At 34.1% G+C, this 21,387-nt stretch overlaps 1 protein-coding gene across 1 annotated transcript in view; it reads right to left on the minus strand.

The window, feature by feature from the left end:
* LOC108523607 (cGMP-dependent protein kinase 1-like) overlaps positions 1–18,595 on the minus strand; it is a 626,604-nt gene extending 608,009 nt beyond the window's left edge. The window contains exons 1-3 of the mRNA XM_017864291.1: positions 18,590–18,595; positions 15,979–16,054; positions 13,911–14,024 (exon numbers count right to left, since the gene is read on the minus strand). Coding sequence (XP_017719780.1) covers positions 13,911–14,024; positions 15,979–16,054; positions 18,590–18,595 — 196 coding nt within the window. The remainder of the gene's footprint in view (positions 1–13,910; positions 14,025–15,978; positions 16,055–18,589) is intronic.
* Between the last annotated feature and the right edge of the window lie 2,792 nt (positions 18,596–21,387).

The raw sequence follows: 21,387 nt of genomic DNA on the forward strand, positions 1-21,387 counted from the left end.
AAAAAAAAAAAAAAAAAAAAAAAAGAGCCTTTTTACAATTACTAGTGAGTTCCAAAGCTACTATGATTTCTCACAAGAGAAATAAAAGCTATGAGAATTATGTCAATAATGAGTTACTTGGGATTTAAAATTTCAAACAAATCCAAAATTAACAAGAATTTTTAAATTCATAAACACTAAAATAATATATTCTATTGAACCAGAGTCTGGCCGGGCATGGTAACTCACGCCTATAATCCTAGCACTTTGGGAGGCCGAGGAATCCTAGCACTTTGGGAGGCCTGAGGCCATGAGTTCGAGACCAACCTGGCCAACATGGCGAAACCCTGTCTTTACGAAAACCACAAAAATTAGCTGGGCATGGTGATGGGCACCTGTAATCCCAGCTACTTGGGAAGCTGAGGCACGAGAATCACTTGAACCTGTGAGGTGGAGGTTGCAGTGAGCTGAGATCATGCCACTGTACTCCAGCCTGGGTGACAGAGTAAGAAAGAAAGAAAGAATGAGAGAAAGAGAGAGAGGGAGAGAGAGGAAGGAAGGAGGAAGGAAAGATCAGTCTGAAGAGTAAAATAGCCTCATGCTAAAGAAATATTCAAAGTTCCTTCATTTTTCTTTTTCTCAGTAACATTCCTTTATAGCAAATTGACTTTTTTCAGAAAGATAGATTAATTCTACTGTGTATGAGTTTCATTAAATGTCATATACAGCAGACATTATATGTATGACTCATACTTTGTTGATTTCCTTTATTTGTAGATACTCCCACATGCTTTGGTACTTCCTAGACTCACACCACCACCACCTCCCCCATTCTCCAGTCCCTCATATACCTAGCTAAATTTGATTTTATGTTTATATTTCTTAACATATCTTCTGAAGTCTTTCGTTAATCCTTTTTGATTGTCCATTACATCTCATGGCCACATTTATTTAGAAACATTTAAGGCTAAAAACATTACAAATCTTCCCATATTATCAATAACCCCTATCAGTACTTTTCTATCAATATTCTCTATGAGCTAAACACCATTATTAAAATAAAATGTGCTTTGTAAAGTTTTAAATACCAGTACTAAAGTCAAAGTTCACGGCTCCTTCACCATGGTCATACCCAAAGACTGTTCGCCATGAGTCTCCTACATAACCTTTCAAGTGTTTTTTGTTTGTTTGTTTGTTTTTGTTTTTTTGTTTTTTTTTTTTTAGATGCCAAGGAAATGATCTCAGCTACAATACCATCATTCTACTTCCAAAGATGACTCCTGAAGAATGCTGAAAAGGGTATAGAGAACACAGTAAGGTCCAATTTTTAATTACGAGCCCAATGTATAAGTCAAGTATGATCAAATGACACTCTTGGGGAGTTTGAGTAGAGGGACACTTCTTATAGATAAGGCATAGGAATATTCTAAATGGTTATAAAGTGGTTTACTTTATAAGAACACCTTTGGCAAAGAGATTATATCAGAAGACAGTTTACCTGTACTGTGGGTGTTAGTTTATGAAATGTGTCTTAAAATTTGAAAACTTTTCTGGGTAGCTTACCACATGGACTAATACATTTTTCTCAAACATTAATAATAATTGAGAATCAGTTCATAGGAGAAGCAGTGCAAATATGTTCACCCAAATGCCATGAATTTATATGCCTTAAGATCTCATCTGGAAGAGAAATCTAGTGCCTATTTAACTAATGCTCAGAGACGTTAATGACACGGTCGTAAATAAATCAAGCTTGCGAACATTTAATTTTTTTTTTTGAGATGGCTCTGCTGAGCAATTAAAATCAATCAACATAATTATTCCATAAATTTTAAGCTACTGGTGATTCAACTGAGTGAAACATCTAAGTCCTAAAACAGAATGCCAGACTGTCATCACAAAGATTGGGAGAAACCTAAAATTCAAATGCTCTGAAAACGTGCCAAGTCAACCACTAGACATGTATTACTGTTGAACATATCTGTAGAAAGACACCAATTCTCTCGTCACTACTTGCTATTCCAATTTAATCATGCCTGTTAACAAAGGGCATGCATAACAGCTTCCAATTCAAAGTATTCAGGAAACATGAATACAAAGTATTAATATTCCAATTCAAGTTATTAAGTTGCATGGACCAACGAGAATATGCACATCGAGAGCAAAAAAAAACCCACATTTTAATAGCAAAATGAATTGAAAAAAATTGGAAGATGAGTAGAAGAAAAAGCACACTAATAGTATCATATAAGTGAAAAGCTCAAAGGGAAAATGAAAACAAACTCCAGCTACTTTGACCCAAAATAAAACCTTAAGAAAAACAAAAACACATACCAACTATAAATAAACAACTAATATTCAGAACTGAACATGATTATTAAAAAGCGGAATAGTATGGTCTTCCCTTTTCAGATATTTAGGAAGAGAAAGAATAAAGGCCAAAATGTCAAAGTATTCTTTTTTGGGAGTGGGATTATAAGTGATTTTAAAAATCTTTACATGTATGTATTTTATAAACACATTACTTTTACGATCAGAAAATTATGAAAAATTTTAAAAGGCATGTTAAATAAATTCAAATAATTATAAGGAAAACAGTCTATACAGAAAAATATTCTGCTGTTTTTATAATTGTGTACTATTGTCCATGGTCTAAGTTTATCGGATTGAAAAAATAGAAAGCACAAGCAGGAGATTCAGAGAATGAGTAAATACAAAATTACATCTTTCATTTAGTATTTTCTCTTTTTGCTTCTGAGACTTTTAAGGTATTTTGATGTATTTAAACAGAGTTCCAAAACATCTAGAGCTCATTTCTATTTTTATTAGTCATGAAACTAATAGACAAAGGGCGTTGATTTTTTTATGTCTAAGATCTCTTCCAACTGAAATTTGAGTTGCAGAAGATATTTAGCATTTCAGAAATTCTGCTTTTAAACTTTCAATAATTTGGTAGCCTCAAAACTTCATGTATTACATTTTGGGCTCCACATAGATTGGGCCATTTCAGGTTGGGAGAATCCCATTTATTTTTTTTCAGTATCTCACTCTGTTTCATGTTATGCTTAAGCTTCATGGATAACTTTTATTGGTTGTGTGTCAGAGACAAATTCCACTTAAATTGGTAGATTTTTGCTCCATGTATTAAATGGCAATAAAAGGCAATGAATATGAGCAATTTCAAGAACTTGGTTAACTATAGTTTTAGGGAAACTGGGAATTGCTAAATTAAAAATATAGATAAAAGGATTCCATTTATAAAATAAGGATATAAAATTATAAAATATAATTTTATCTATCTGGTCAAGGATTTGGCCAGAAGAAGCTTGAATCTTCTAGGGGGTCAGTTTTTGCATTCTTATTAAAATTATGGCCATCACCAGCAACTTTACCCAGAAGGAATGTGGTGATTATAGATTCAGGTTCTTCCTTAAGGCAATTAAAGAAGACAGATGAATTGAACACCACAAGTCCTGAATTTCCAGGCTGCATCTTAAGTTACATTCTGCATTTGTCATTTGTCTAAAATAGTACTTTTTAAAATAGTTAATGCTTTAAAGGCATGCTCAATAGCCATCTATTCGTAATTTATCCAAAGCCTTGGTATACTTGGCGCATCCTCAGGTCTGTGTACACGCAGACTCAAAATACACGAACACTTCTCATGAAGTCCTAAGAAATCTGGCCAGGAGAGAAGTGACAGCAACAGGACTATGGGACAACACAGATGAATACCCTTTGCCTCTTCACAGACCAAAGTCATACCTCCAAACAGAAGCACTGAATTCAATGCCCAGTCTGTGTCATTCAATCTCTACCCCTATATCCTTACCTGTAGTTTGGTTTTGACATCAGTGCCTCTTGTACAAGTTAATTCAAAGCATGCATATGAACCAACTTCCCCAAGTAAGGGCTGTAATGAAAAAAATTAGGGTCTGGGATCCTGCCAGAGCCTCCAGTCTCTGGAGTGTGGCCCTTCTTTCTTATTCTTCTTTATCTATGGGTGTCAAACTGTGCTTTTAGTTCCTCAGATTCTGCAAATGATGAAAGTTCCAACTCCTTTCCGGATTATTTCTTGCTTTTATAGCATCAAATATGATGATAACGGCTGTTACAGAACGGTAAGTGTTTACTGACTGCATTATGTTCATTTCTGCACTAAGCACATCACAGGCATTCCCTTCTTTAATCCTTGCCACAGTCATAAGGTGGGTCCTTACCATTTGGAAGGTAAGAGAAATGAGGCCCAGGAACAATAAATTGTTTTCCCAGGGACACAAAGCTAGTAAGCGGCAAAGGATGAGAACCCAAACAATATGCTTCTGGACACAAATGCTCAGAACTATTCTTCTCTTTAATTTTGGCACAGGTCAGTTTCTATCTCCTCCACTAAATCTGTCAATGCTAGTCCAGAATAATTTTTCTCTCCTTCCAAATTCCTCCATTTCTTTAGATCTAGTTTGCCAATAATTCCTTGTAATCTTCCTATATTTCCTTTCTTTCCAACTAGATTATAAATATCTTAATTGTAGTGCTATGCCCTCTTTCTCCATGATGCTCCCCAGAGAGTTCAGCAGTGCCTTACATGAATTTGGTATGAGTCTTAGAAATTCTTGATAAATGACAGTGCAGACCTAGAATTCAATTTTTATATATCAACTACCCAAAACAACATTTGAGATGATGTAGTTCAATGTTTTACTGGTGACTGTTAAGGAGAGAGATACAGTTTAGAAATCCAGGTGTGTGACCTTAAGGAAGTTTCTTAAGCTCCTTAAAAATCAGCTGCCTCACCTATGCAATTGCAGTATAGATCCCTAAAGTGCAGGACTATTGTAAAGGTTAGAGATTCTACATATAGCCAAGCGGCATGTACACAGTATACAGTTGATAAAGAATTATCATTACTTAGGTATTCAGAGTAACCCTGGATTCAACTAGAAAAGTGGTCTTCAAACTATTTTACCTGACTTGAACTCAAAAATTTCAGAGAAGAACTTAATCCAGGGGGAGGAATGAGAGAGAATGAATAGCAAGGGAATTTAGGGCAACTGGATGGAGCTCCTGGAGGCTGTTCCCCTATTCTGTAACCAGAAAAGTCTGTTCTTATAAGCTTCATAAACAGAAGTACTCTACGAAATTTTACTTTAGAAATAAAGCAACAACAACAAATAATCCACTTAGGAAGATAATTTAAACAATGCTGTTTGATCACACTCAGAAGGTTATAGACAACCACACTTTCAGGTCAATAAAGTGTTGCTCTTCTAGAAGTGGAAGGAATTATGAGGGTATAAAGTGAGTATTTATCAGTGAGGCAGACTGTTTCTCCTTTAGAGAAAACAGGTAGTAAAGAATACTTAGCTACCCCAGTATGTAAGTATCCTGGGGTACTACCTTAGTACCCCAGGAAAATGTTCAGCTACCCCAGATCGATTCTTGAATCTTTTTTTACCTGCCTTCTGAGTAGTCAATCTTTAGTCTCTAGGATCTATTGTCACCTTCACAGTGAAAACTCAATTCTTCAGGACTCCTGCAAATATTGACTGGCTCACCTCCTTGCCTGTATCCTTCAATACTCCAGGCCTCAGATCTCTACTGGTCTCAATTCCAAGGAACTCCCCATTTCTTTTTCAGTGACTGTGATATATGGATGTCTTTTCATCTTCTAACTATAGAAAGCAAAGAGTTATGCAACCCACCTAAGACTACCTGGATCACACTATGAATTAAGTCAATGGCCACTTATGGAAAGTACAAAAGACCTTTTCATTACGAGTCCAAAAGGTTGAACTTAATACATTAATAAGAAATGTATTTTGATATTGGAATATATGAAGACATTATCAGCTCAGTTGTTTTCTTAAAAATGTCCATTCACATTTGTTTTCACTTAATCCAAACTATACTCATGACCACGAAAAGGAATAACAAAAAATCAAATGAAACTTTTCTTTGTTCTGTTTTCTACCAACATCCTAACCATCAAGTTTAATAAATCTAAAAGTGATTTTTGTTAACAACATGGCTCGACAGTCCATGATTTTTTAAATTTTTCCCTCCCTCTCAATCTGTTCTTCTTTTAATTTTACTTCTCACTATTCTTCAAAAGAATATGTTAATAATATGTACAAAGCTGATACTCTTTACTAAGGCTGTGTTTTACTCCTTAAAAGAAAAATGCAACTTTCCTTAAATATCTCTGCTCAACAGCAACAAAACAAGAAAAAAGCTGCAATGATGCCAATAATAACACTGACTACTTATTATAGAGTCTGGAATTCTCTTTTAAATTCCTCAATATAGACAATTTGATGAACATGATAGTGTGCATATGTGTAGGTTAACACTAACTGGGCACCTATAGGGTGTAGTTCAGTCCTCAAACTATAGGGGTATTACCTGGAAGGCCTTGTTACACACAGATAGCTGTGACCCACCACCAAAATTTCCATTCAGTAAAGCAGGGGCCATAGATTTTTCATTTCTAATGATGGCCTAGGTGATGCTGATGCTGCTGTTCCAGGGACCACACTTTGAGAAACTTTGGGGTAAACAGTTGAAGTTCCCTTACCAAAAGTTCATACATTAGGTATGGGTAGTAGGCATATTAAGAGCCTTATTCAGGAGTCCACACATGGGGGTGGGGAGCAGGAGGAGTAAAGGAGAGGTGCTTATAGGAAGGAGTTTAAATTACTGCTACCTAAATTTGCATCAGAGACTCTGTTAATGAACTATACTAACGCACTTCATGATCTTGGCCTGCATTTTCTCATCTGGAAAATCAAGGACAATCTCTTTCATCTACTAATTGGAGGTATTTTGAAGATTACATTACAAAATGCATGGGATGACAGGTTGTAAATTATAAAGCATTATTAGCATGATAACTTAGAAATTTAGTCAACAAAGAACATCTCATAAGCAGAGAGGGCTTTTCAGATTCACCAACGAAGTGCCAAGGTGACATTTCCTCAGTAGTCAGAGGAAATTATAGGGGAAAATGAAGTCAAACACATGTGTCACGACTCACCTTATCCTTTTGTTATGTTATATAAGAAAAATAGTAATTTTTTCCCAATCTTCATTCATTGTCGTTAGCTGCTGTTTAAATTTTCATAATTCCTCCTTTGAAGAAATTGATTAACTAATATATTTTATGTAAAAAAAATGTAACTACTTAGTAATGTCTTAAACACTAAATCATGAAGTTTCATCTCATGAAATCTCCATAAGGATTTCAATGCATTACAAAAACTAGATACTGCAATAGGTTCTGATTGCTCATTATATGTCTCTAAGGTGTTAAACTTATGACCTTCTCATCACTATGTTACAGAATTCATCCTTTCATAACAGATGTAATTAAAATGGATCCATGTGCTAATATTTTAACATTTTTGAAATCATAACATGCTGTATAAGTTTTTGTGTAAGTGGAGTCCTCAGACCAACAGAAGTAGTCTTATAGATACACTTGTGCTTAAAAGCAAAATGAAACATTGCGGACAAAACTCAAATGCTTGTGACAGCAGCTATATAGCAAAATAGTGTCAGACTTATGGTCCTCGTTCTCACTAGTTACGGACATGGGCCTAGTTGCTTAACTGCTTTAGGTCTTAGTTGCTTTAGCAATAAAATGGGGGTAACAACACAACCCATCCCGAAAGCGCTGAGTTTCGTGTGTTAGTCATAGTCTTCAAACGTTATCTGGTTTAATTACTTATTGTTACTGTGGAAACATCCATTAGAAATTCATCCTGACCCTGACCTATAGGCAGGAAGGTTTCCTTTGAGAAAAATCATTACAGAAAATACAGTGTTGGTCTATGTTACTAATTTGCTTTTATTCTTCAAATCAGTTGAATAAATACTAAAATGCCTTTAAGCAAATTGTTAAATGAATGAATATAGATTCATTATACCAAAACTGACTCAAGCTTTACATACATGTGTGGGAGCTTCTTGTGTGCAGGTTTTTGTGCGAAAAATTGCCTGCTTTCGCAGGATTAAATAACAAAACTGCTAAAAAAAAAAAAAAAAAAAAAAAATCAGTATTTCTTGGCCTATTGGTTTAGATTTCCTTCGTAAATTGCCTTGCTGATCTTTAAAACATAACACTCCCATCAGCTAAGTCTGAGCTCTTCTTTAGAAATAGAGAATATTCCAAGTATTCAATGATTTAGTAATTAAAGGAGGGAGAGGGAGAGTAATTTATCTAGCCTTAGGAAGGAATTAAATTTATTGCCTTTCTTTGACTATGGAAGGTAGCTTTTGCCTCAGAACCACTGCTAATATATGACTATCTACCAGGCCTGGTCAATATAGAAATTGGACATGAATTTTTGGGAAAGTAGTTACATATAAATTATAAATACATTTTGATTGTAACAGTTTCCCTCAAGCCTAGGGAAAAAAAATCTTCTCAACCTATAGAAGAAAATATAGTTTAATAATAGTTTGCCTCTTCCCTGAAATTCATTTTTAATCTACTTAAACAACAAAAAAATGAGATTAAAACATTGCTTTTATATGTGCATTTGTTCATGTTAGTCTGTTATGTAGCAGCATTGGTACCTAGTGAATTGATTCCTTTATTAAAGAAATTTATTTCTCAGGGATTACATAATTGGATTTATGTTACTAATTTCACAGTATTCTTTAATAGACAAATGCAATGAAAATTTTACTAAGAAGAATATTGTCTAATTAACTCACTAAACAAGTGTACTAATTTCCCCAAGATGCTGCCAAAATATACTGTTCGCTTCATTGTCCGCAATGATAAAACTCGCGGGAAGTCACTTAACCATCCCTCCCACAACCAGGGTCATGTTTCCACTCATCATTGACCCAAATTTAATTTGTGCCTTCTGTCCTTCTTTCAGGATTCTTGGTAAAAAGCATGTATTAAACTGGGAGAAAGCAAACACGCATCTCTTTAACTTACCTCTCAAAGGCAGCACAGTGACTATCTCATCAGCCCAGTTATCTCTCCAGCTCTTTTGCTGTAGCACAGCAAGCATGATAGTACCTGGGTACTTGTGCTCATGAAAACTCAATAATAATGGTATTCTAGCAATTGTTTGTGCTAACGGACAGTGTTGCTTCATTTTCACATGTGAATGTATCTTTATCAAAAATCTAATACTTCATGGTGCTCTACAATGATATTTTCTTGGTTTAGGCATCTTAAGAAATTTCCCAGGTTTGCAGCTATTATAAGAGCTTCATCAATGACTCCTTTTCATTCACAGTAAAATCTAGCATTCATGTCTTTTGTTCCTTTACCAGTAAAAAGCATAGTGTGGATGAATGAGATATAGAGTCTAGGTATTAGGTATAGGCATTATTTTTACAGCATGTAAAAGTATTTACAGCAAAAAATTCAGTCGAATCTTCTATTATTTAATTCTTGTTCATCATTTAGGTTTTTGACAGTCAGCAGATTTTCTGATACAGTTTGAATAATGTAATGCTTAAAACAGCTGCAAGGGAATGTAAAGCTATTTCACTACATAGACTCAAATTTATTTTAAAACAAAATAAACAGAAAACTCCAGACCTTTAAACTTTGTTTTAAAATGTCTATGACACTTAGTAAAATATCTTAAGTAGTCAACTTCCTCTTTACTAATATCCTAGGAAAGTTTAAGTATGGAAACTTAAAAAATATTCAAACCAAGGCAGAAAATAGTTTTTTATCCGATATTGTTAAAGTCATCAATTTGTCAGATTTCTTGTATGCTTTTAGGCTTTTTGGCATTAGTAATGAAGTATTTTACTAAAGAAAAAAACGAAATACTTGTTATTAACAATTTAAGGAGAAATAATTAGTCAGACACTTTGCCCAAGTAATGTCATAAAATATCTACCACATCCACCATAGATGTTCTTTGTAGATAACTTTCTGTGGTGATTATATTGACCAGACATCAAGATGTTTCCCTGAAAAATGCTTTTTATTGGGTTTCATTGGAGTATAGTTGAATAAGACCATTTGAATAATACATGACCAAAGGTCTGGAGGCACTGTGAGCTGAAACTCAAAGTAAGAGAGGCAGGGCTTCACTTTAATATTTACAGGCAAAAATACCCCCAGTACAACACATGTCACTGAATTCCTCTCATTGTAAATGAAACGCCTTTTCCTTTTAGGTTTCCAGTAACTTCAACTTCTCCATTTTTGTTATTTTGAAGAACTTTGGGCACAGAAGCAAGGCCCAGGGTAAGTGCAAATTGATATTGCTATAGCTGTGAGGGTAGTAAAAGTGAAATCACACCCAGGAGTGACACTTTAGGAAAACGTGATAATGATCTGCTTCCAGGTGTGAGGATTGAGTAAGTAAGGGGTATTCAAACAACATGTGAGACATTCTTGCCCCTGTGGGGTTGAAAATGGATGATAAAACTCCTTTCACTATACAATGTCAAAATATTTCGAAAACATTTTTAAAAAATCAATACTGAAAATATTAATTGGTGCTGTGGAAACCAACTCTAACAAGTGATTCTTTTCCCATCCCCATGCCACTGGGAATGTTTGTGACTGGAAAGATACAAAGTGGCCATTTTCAGATCACAGTTAATAAAGAAAACTTGAGGCTATTTAAGCCATAAACAAACTCAAGACTGTTGTTAAATTTTGGTTTCCAATATAATGTTAATTTTATATATTTTATTTCTTCATTCCTCAGGGAAAATGAATAGTTATTTTATAAGGCAGAGGTAGACTATGAATATAGATCTGAATCATACCAGGATTTTTTTCTTTCTATATCACTGTGGTTTTGATTTTTAAAAAATATTCTTCCTGGTGCTATCAGATCTTCCTCCTAGTGCTATCGTGATAACCACTGAAAATAAATGTTATTTATTTTCAGAAGAATGCCAATTTATTTTTTTCCCAGATGAAAACCGAAGAGCTTGCTTCAAACTACCATGGTGCTTCTTTCTGTTGGATCACTATGAACAAGCTTATAATCATATTTTATAGCATATGTCAATATAGAGTTTTAATAAGAAAACTACTTCTTGATAACGTAAGCTTAGAATAAAAAAAACCACAGGTGTTCTGATCATATTCATGAGCTGGTGAAGTCACTGAAATTTATTTATTCATGCCTGATACACTTGCAAAAACTGCTCTCCTGAACAGGAAACAAGTAATGTACATTGAAAAACTATTGAATGCTACCTAGGATTTAGTTACTACTGTGAAAATAAAATGCATTAAGATGCCAGATAACTTTCAGGCTGATCAAAGAAAATAGAAAAGGAAAAGGATCATCAACATTTTCAATCATGAAGGAAAGTTGGTGATGTTAGGGTTAAGGAGGTCAAAAGCCAAGGTATGTAAGAAAGAAGAAGCTTGGATAAGTTAGCTATTGTATAGAAAAATATTCCCCTCAGAATTAGACTATTACGCCCAAGTGGATGAATCCATTTTAAATGATACTCCAAATGGTCAATACTCTTGTCATTTGAAACTACAAATGACACGATGACAGGAAAAAATGGACAAGTTGATGTAATCTTGAATACTAAGAAATAAGTGAACCTTAAAAGCCAAATAAATTTGAAGACATGTTTTTATTACATGTAAAGAATAAGACAGCATTGGGAGTTATATTCCGTAGTCATTTTGTAAAAGTAGCATCCACAATGTGAGCTAATTAGAACCATAACATATCCAACCTGAAGGTTTAATTAAAATATATAGAAAAAAACAGCGCTTGAGGCCTACAGTCACAAGTACAATCTCCCTAGATAGCAGAGGTGGCAGGACAAAAAGTCCTGAAACAAAAAACAATCACTATTCATACTTCATAGTGCTTATGACACATTTGGAAAAAACAGTTGCTCATAGATATTGTTTCTGATTCATGCACAAAACCTCTGTACCTCTAAATGCAGGTATATATTTGCACATCACCAACTCTAGGCTCTTTTGTCAACACAACCTTTATATATTAAGAAGGTACTGTGAAGAAACAAACACGCACACATGCACAGATGCATTCTTGAGCTTTCTCTGAGCCTGTGTTAAAGAAGAACATGTCCCATTACTCATTTCCCTTGATGATGGATGCTCTGACCCCAAAAGAGTTAGGCTTATAATTTGCATTCAACATGTAGCTTCTTCTTGTTGAATTAGATTCATAGTGTCTATTTAAATTTGCCAAATAAGAGTACAATAGATGTTAGTGCAGATGAACATCACTATATAGAAATCTAATAAGAAAACTGATGTTTATGAAGCAAACAAATCATTTTATTAAAATCTTTGCTGTAAAATTCATGTAAATAAACTATTTAAAATATTTCTTTAATAAAATTCCATGTTTCATAAGATTAACTACCATGTTATTTCCAACTGTTGGCTTTTGGAAATTTTGTAGTTTCAATTAGATTAAAGTATCAAGCCTGAACTATTTAAAATGTTAAATACTTTAAAACAAAAAAAACTACTTATAATTCTGAGATATCATCAAAATATGCCATTCTGGTCTTTTTTTTTAATCTGAAAAGGAATATATTTCTCATGAAAATGAAGCATGATTGTAAAACCAGTTTCACTTAATGGAGCCATGACTATTCTTTTCTATAGTTAAGGTTCTTTTTAAGTAAGTAAAAGTTGTGGCAGATTCTATTATGGTTCACTGAGTCTCATTCTTTGAGCTATGCAATTGAATGATCACTTGAAGTAAAAACATGGCAGCATCTATCAATCAAGAGTCCTGTGCTTTCAGAGATCAAGAATCAAATGCCAAGGAAGACTCATCCTAAAAGAGGCCCATTTACAATTGATGTTACAGTGAATCCAATGAATAAAAAGGTGATTCACTAATAAGACGTGTAAGACAATTTCTGGGACTCCAGCTGGCCATGCATTCTTATGTTTTTTTAAATCCAATTTCACTGTTGTATTGTCAGTTATATGCTGCACTTCTGAAGGAAAAAACTAATACAAAAAGTAGTCAATGAGATCCAGATAAAACTAATTGAAATTCACAATGTACTTGTCATTTTGCCAATAGCATTTTTTTTAAATGACAAAATCTAATCAAAGTAATCTGTGATTGAAATCAACCACAGGAAAATGTATCAGAAAGACTTTTCAAACATGAAATACATACATTTGCCTAAAGATGCAATGAACCCTACATTGTTGACTTTTGAATTCAGCTCTGTTTGTTATACAGTCATTATATACTTACTCAGGAAGCAGATTTAAAAAAAAAATCTTTTTCCTTCTAACTATCGCAGCTGCTTCTGCCAAGCAACAAAAGTTGCTAGAGAAATCATATATACACATACATGTAAAATTAGGGAAACAAGCTGCTTTATTGCCCTGATTTAAAATAAGCTCAATCAGTAGAAAAGAAAAATGCTATAATATACAGCTTGATGAGCAGCTGAAGGCAAAAATACACTCAGATGCAGTTTTAGAATTCAGGAGATATTTTACTCAATGATGTTTGAACGAGATGAAGGACATTTCTCCTCTTAATTTTTCTAAACCACTGAGTAAACAAGTGGAATTTATGTGAGGAATATAACCCAAAATAGACAGACATGTAAAAATTTCTTAAATATGATCTTGAGACTATAAAGAGAGAAAAGAAAAAGACTTGCTCTTATTTGATTCAAATGTATAAAATTATATCATTTAAAAAATCCTAATTATGAGAATTTATTGATTAAAGGATAATTTTCAGAAATCAGCAAGAAAATGTAATTTATACAAAACTGATTGTTAACAATCACCTTCAGGAGGAAAACAAATACATCAGCTATATAGCAGGGCAAAAATTAAAATACAAAGTAATAAAATTATAAAGATTAAATAAATGGGCATTTTAATCAACATCTCAAAGGCCTAGGGAAAAGACATTACACATATTTTAAATATATGAAAATAGTCTTACTCTTGACGGTCGCTGTCCGGGTACAGTTGTAAAGAATAGCCAACTCCCCAAACACTTTTCCTGGACCCATGGTACACAACTTCACACCTTCTTTTGTAACTTCAACCTTACCATCTAAAAAGGAGGAGGGAAAAACATGTTATATAAATTCTTTCTCATGCTTCATTTGTTGCATTTTTAATGTGAAGAGGAATGTTAGGCTCATTTGTAAAAATGCAGTTACCAATTTAAAAAAAGTCACCAAGAGGCAATGCAAGAAATGAAACAAAATATGGAAGTTAGGAAAAGTACATATTTTCTTAAGTTTACTACTGAAAAGATTTGATATGAGATCCAAAACAACAAGAAAAGATAGAGACAAACAGGCAAACATAATATTATTCCAAATCTGTTATTAGTAAACCATGGTAATTCCAATTTTAACGTAATTTTGAATCTGAAAGAAAACTTGAGTACGTGGTACATTTTCTACAGCACATTTCATACTTGAAAATTCTCATTAGTAAGGCAGTTATTATGAAGAGGGGAATTACTTTGACCCTTTGCCATTATTTAATTCTGCTCTTGGTATCTTTTTATTTAAAACATCTTGCCTGACTTGGGCAAGACTGTCTTATCTGCTTCCCAGCTCTGCAATGTTGACTGTAGGAGAAAACAAACTACAAGGGTTGAGGGAAAAGAAAACTATGTTATGACAGTTTATGTTTGACAAAGGGCTTGGAAAATGAAATGTTAAAGGAAGAAAAAAGCTAAGGAAACACCACATACTGGGTATACATTGTTACCTGCAAGGAAGAAAAATGCTATTTATGAGAGAAATGAAAAAAAAAATACATATTTTTGAAAGTCATACCTATGTAAACTAAGAATTTCATCACCTAACACAATCGGGGTAGAAATAAAAAGGCAACAGAGTCCATTCTTGACTGACTTCTCCTCTTCTATTTTTCTTCAAGTTACTTATCCACGGTCTACAGAAGAGAAGCTTAATACCTGGCAAGAGAGTTAGCTTGTGTTTGAAAGGAACTAATGCTCCTCCAATGTTTGCCAAACTTCAGGCCTTTATACTTTGCTTTCATAATTGTTCCTTTATTTGTGTGCTACCTGTAATATTTAACCTTTTAGAGTATTGACATTAAATTCACTCCTTCACTTTTAAAATAACCTGGTTTTATCTAGGCAGTAATCTTTGTAACAACTGAGGTTTAATGTGCTGATTAATTATTTTCAAATACTATGGAGATAAAATATTAAATATATATATATTTTATTTTAAGTTTAATCCATATACTAGTGGTACATGATTTACCCTTCAGAGGACATTATCCTACCCTGAAAACCATTTCACATAAATGGTATCAATGAAGAGAGAATTCTGCAGTAATTAGAATAAAAGTCCATAAAAAATCTCCTCATTATTTTTGACTGGTATATGCATGACCCCTCTGTACATAAAGAAACTAGTCAGGAATGAACAAATTCAACAATTCAAAAGGTTTAAAAAAATTTGCTTACACAGGTATGGCCAAATATTCTAGCTTTCTCATGGTTCACTTCTTGACTGTAGGAAAGAAAATTCTTCCCCATCAAAATCAGTCCAGTAAATTCATCTTTTCATAAGCTTCAGATAGTTCCCATGGCATTTTCCTCCCTTTTTTTCAGTGGCAAGTCTATGCCCCTAGAAATTTCATCTACCACTCAAGAATGAGAGACAGGACAGAATATAACACAGAGGTTAAAAAATTTGTGCATCATCTAAAGATAGACCAAAAGTTTAGTTCTGGTTCTCTTTTCTGTTCCTTACTGGCCTTGTGGCCTTGGGCAAATTGCTTAACTTCTCTTTGCCTCAGTGAAACGGATACAATAAAAGCACCTATTTCAGTGGATGATTGTCAAAATTAAGTGAGATAAAGCAGGTAAAATTCTTAACACAGTATCCTGCACATAGCAAATGCTTAATAAATGCTTGCTCTTATCACTGGCATTATTTTATTATAATTTATATAGAAGTATGATTTATTAGATGACATTGAAGCACAATATTCCATCATCTACTACAGAAACTAACCAAGAACAATGTAGGATAAGAGGTTTTTAATTTCCCCTCCTCCAGTGGAGAAAGAATTTGTTTTCAGATTCCCTCTCTATGGGGGGTTGAGGAGAGAACCTTTTAAATCACATCCAAAGAAGAAAATAGAAGCTCAGAAAATCATACCAATCTTCCTAGATTAATGCAATGGCTTTATATTTTCTCCATTTGCGTATGTCTGGCCAACATTTGATGTAATGTTTCTTCAGCCCTTACAGCCTAGTGGTAGAGACTCCAAAGAATAATGTGTAACAATTTTTCAATGCTTTATAAAATTTTCTTGACCTACAGATCTAGTGTCAATTATATTAATAGATCTAAAAGCAAAAGGAATAATTCCTAAAGAAGTTTCATAAATAAATGATTTGTAAAAGTCTGTTTCTCTGACTCTTTGGGTTTGATAATTAAACATTTTTAGTGGAAAGACACCTATGGGCCATGCGAGTAAAACCACTACTAAGAATTCTATTAGACAGTTTTGAAGTTTTTTTTTTTAAAGGAGGAGGAACATCAGGACTATTGTTTTAGCTCAGTGGTTTCTTAAAGGAAATCTACGGACTCATTACATCAGAACTAATTTATAAAGATCAGATATTCCCCCCATAGGAAAGAGTGAATGTCCCTTCACTGCCACGACCACCATACTCAGTTGTACTGCCACTTCTTTCCTGAAAAACCATGCTCATATAACACTGATCTGTTTCAACTTACTGACAATTAATTTTCTAATGAATTATGTTTCCTATTCTCTTATGATATTACAACCAGAATTGTATAAGTCTCCAAAGTTTAACATTTGTGAACAAGCTCACTTCTGGTTCAAACTTATTTTCCTGATCTTATATTTGCCTAATTTTCTGTTTAACTTTTTTTTGATAAGGTAGGTATAAATTATACATATATGTATATAAATTATTCATGTATATGAATAATCAGTGCTGGTAACAAAAGGTTGTATTTCACATTAATTGGAATAGCTACAAATCACTTAGCTATATTGTATTTGAGAAATAGCAGTTTTGACATGAACATATTTTCCAGGCTAAGTTAAACACTGGAAATTCAATATCCTCACAATAGTCAAAAAAGTAAGGGATGTGATGTCATATGATAGATGAGAATGATCCAAAAACCACTGCTTTTTTTTTTTTTTTTTCTTTTTTTTTGTTTTTAATGGAGTCTTCCCTCAAGCCCCAGGCTAGAGTGCAGTGGTGCTCTAGCGCCACTTGGCTCACTGCAAACTCTGCCTCCCGGGTTCAAGCGATTCCCCTGGCTCCGCCTCTCGAGTAGCTGAGATTGCAGGCACGCGCCATCATGCCCGACTATTTTTTTTTTTTTTTTTTTTTTTTTTTGAGTATAGTAGAGATGGGTTTTCACCATGTTGGCCAAGATGGTCTCAATCTCCCGACCCCATGATCCACCCACCTCGGCCTCCCAAAGTGCTGGTAGTACAGGCGTGAGCCACGGCGCCTGGTCCAAAAAGCACTGCATTTTTTAAGTAAACAGAAAGACATAAATGATAAACAAAACCCAGTGTCTGTACTTTGTTACCCTGAGTCAGAATTTGTTATCCTTTCTCACACCTGTTATGTGAATGGGGAATGGCAAATTCAAGGAGGCAGGTCATTGGGTACTTTAATGAAGGCTCTTTCAGAGACATTTAGAAGTATCCCAATTTTCTAAGAGTCTAGTGAGTTACTGGTCTGATACGTGAAATTAGTTAAGCTAATTTACTAGACCACTCACCAGTCTTGTAGCAAAATTAGAAGTGATTACACATTTACAAATGATTTCCAAGTATAAATGTGTGGTTCACTTAAGAAAGCTAAGAATAATAAAAGCTTACTGCCTACATCCAGTTACCCCTAATCTCACCTAATCAACTTCCTTTCTTCCTCTACTATTAAGGTAGTCATGAAGCCATTTCCTTAGTTTTATACTCCCATAAGGAGTTGTGTTTTTTTTTTTTTCTTCTTTTTCATTCTGTGGCTACCTCTGAGATTAGTTTTACACTGACTCCATTTGCATAGAAAGTAGCTGAACTTATATGTTATTATTTAAGTGGGAAAGAGGGTAAAACAAAGAGGGAAAATGTCAGGTAGGCTGAATATATAGCATGCTTTTGCCAGAGACATACCAAATTTAGAAACAGCTCACTTTGGAAGTTTTTATATATTACAGTTTGCTGCTAAGTTTAGAAATGCATTTTGATGAGTTTACTGCTGGTCATCATTGATTAATGTGATATTTATTTCTTTAAAAAAAAAGACATTCATTAGCATTTATTCATGATTGTTTCAATACTTCAGTTTAGTTTCAGTTTCAAATATGTTAGATTTCAAATCAAAGATTTCTTTTTTAAAGAGTATCAGAAAGTTGTTTTCTGAACACCTTACTAAGTTCTAGACTGTTTCTACTAATATCTCTAAGCCCAACAATAACTAGAGACTATTAGATCTTTTACTTGGGGAACAAATGATAATCCAAAATGTGGTAATTTATGTATTCTGCTTCTGTGCATTTTACTATTTATATTTACTTTTTAAAAATATATGACTAGATTGGTATAATGTTCATTGTGTCCTCTTACCGCCATATTCATAAAGAAGAAATATTTAAAAAATTCAAATCATTTTAATTTGAATTCTACTAAATTGCTGAAGTTGCTTGTATAAGAGAAGATTTGAAACAGTAGGCTAAAAATGAGGTTTAAAGGGTTAATTATAGTTTTATTTAGCTCTTATCGCTCCTGGCATTGTCATGAATAACTGAAAGATGTATCGTGGTAACTTGAATGCACTTTTAAATTTTACTTCAGGTAACATATGCCCATTTATGCTCTGGAATGAGCTGAGTCATAAGTCCTAAACCTTGTCATTTTGAGAAGCAATCAATCTTCTGGTTTTTGGCACCACTATACACATACCACCCTTGGAAGATGGTAAGCATTAAGGGATCCATTATAGTATATCTACACCTTTGTTTATCTTTCATAAGGCCCTATAAATAATGGAAGAAACTGAGTTCTCCGGGAGACTCAGAACCTCCCGGCTTTGTTTATCCTGATGAGTTTTTCAGTAACCTGTGGTTTTGTGCCATATGGACTTTCATGATAAGTAGAATCAGCTCAGAGATTTATTACTGGCAGGCAGAAATAGAATGGCTGGCAACAACCTAATTATAATCACTGTGCTTAGTTCCAGAGATCTTGGTTGGAACATTCAGGACAACTTGATTGACTATTAAAGGGAAACAGGTGTTATAACAAAGGTCTTGTCTAGACAAGAACTCTTATCTCCTTCCTTCTGTAATCTGTTTGACTATGCCTTCATGATTGTGTAGGTTGGAGTCTGTATAAGAGCTTCTACAGTTGCTAGATTCAAAAGGAACTTTCAGCATTCTGGTAGTGGGGCTGTGCTGTCACCAGCGAGGATGTAATTTCCTCTGGGAGATGGGGTTCATCTGTGGATCTGCTTTCTTAATAGATTAGGCATACTGTTACATCAAACTTGCCTTGCAGGGTCATTTTAGATGGAGGGGGGTGCTGTCACCCAGTAAGAAAGTAGAAATTGATGAGGCTGGTATGGGGCTACCTATGGGGAAAAGCCATCCAATTCCCAGGGACAGACTATACACTTAGATATCTCCCTTAAACCTGTACTACTTATTAGTCATTTATGTATGTCTTTATTAAGCCACTGTAAGAAGGAAAAGGATGACCGCACTGTGAGATGCAATTTTGTTCTTGAATTAAAGAATGGCAGTGTGTCATTGTCTTATCAGTTGTCAGTTTAAGATTGCTTTCAAATCTGAATAGATAAAGTCTCTCTGGATCTGAACTCTTACCCCCTAGATGATGTGTTAACTCTTCACAGTATTAATCTGGATGTTTGAAAATCATTCTTTGTTCATTGAATAAAGCCTATGAGAAACGGCCCTATTTTAGTTTGTTTTACTCCTAGTTGGCTATGTATCTTGCTTAGTAGTTTCTCATTACACATATATATGTATTAGGTTTTTTTCTAAACCTTTTTGTATTCATAGTTTCTAAGACCATCATGATCTTAGAATATTTTAGTTAGAACCAAGCTTCTCATTCAAAGAAGTCACTTTTCTTTGAGATCATCATAGCAATAATTCTTACAGGGTGCTCAAAAGAACTAGTTATCCAAATGGAATGAAACAATGTGAGAAGGAAAAGCGTAGTTGAGGTTGAAGCTACATGAGTGAAGACTTTTGCTTCTCCTTAAATTAGGCAAATCTGATTTCCCTTGTGGTCATGATTGCTATAAACATACTTGACACAATTTTCATTATACTAAATTACAACAGATTATAATATATATTGCATATGAACTAAAACCATTATAGTTATTCTTGACTGTGAATCAAAAATGTAATAAGCTATCCAAAACTAAAAATCTCATTTATGCAAAAAAAGAGTCAACATACTTTCAAGGTATCTCAAATTCAAAATTGTTTCTCATTCTGAAGTCATAGGGCATACATACATATTCACAAAGAAAACTTCTATGAGGACTCAGACTGAAATTTAAGCAATCTGAATATTTAGATATAGAGAATGATCTGAACCATCAGAATGAAAGTCTGGAATGAGCAACTTACATTGCTGCAATTCTGTCCTTGGAGATATTTAAGGAAAAGAGAACATACTAAACCTATTGTAGATGGTTCAATCATTTATCTGACAATGAACAGGATTCTGAAAGGAGTTCACAACATCCTTCCCCAGCATCATGATTCCATAATCTTTCTATGCATTATGTTTTGAAATGTTACCACTTAAAATACATGGCAAGCACTAGATAAGTGTTTGTGGACTGATTTCAATTTCCAGTAATGAGGAAAGCTAAAGACAGGCCATAGATTCAGTGTGCACCCACAAAAAAGAAAGGAAAATAGACTAATCATCCCCTAAATAAATGAGAGCTGAACATACAATTTAATTGTCTTAATTAAGTCAAGTATATTAAGCTTAATTCCAGCAATGTGTAATACATTCTTGCTCTATTTTTTTCTATAGTACATGAGCACCTTCAATCAGCCTAAAGAATGAATGGCTATTTCCATAATTGCTTAGAGGCAGGCAAATGGCAAGAGTATTACAACCACTATCAGAATTGTGGGCAGTCTTAATGTGATTTTTATTTTTGTTATGCTTTAATATTAAGCTTGGGTGAGTTTGTAATATAATGCAACAGATCTCAACTGGGGGCAATTTTACCCCCAAGGGTACATTTGGTAATATCTGGAAACCTTCCTGGTTGTCACAACTAGGGGGTTCCTCCGGCATTTAGTGGGTAGAGGCTAGGGCTGCAGTTATAATGCAGAAGATAGTGCCCCCACACAAAAGAACTATTCTGCCCA

Source organism: Rhinopithecus bieti, unplaced genomic scaffold, assembly GCF_001698545.2.
Source record: "Rhinopithecus bieti isolate Rb0 unplaced genomic scaffold, ASM169854v2 scaffold_73860, whole genome shotgun sequence".
Lineage (NCBI taxonomy): Eukaryota > Metazoa > Chordata > Mammalia > Primates > Cercopithecidae > Rhinopithecus > Rhinopithecus bieti.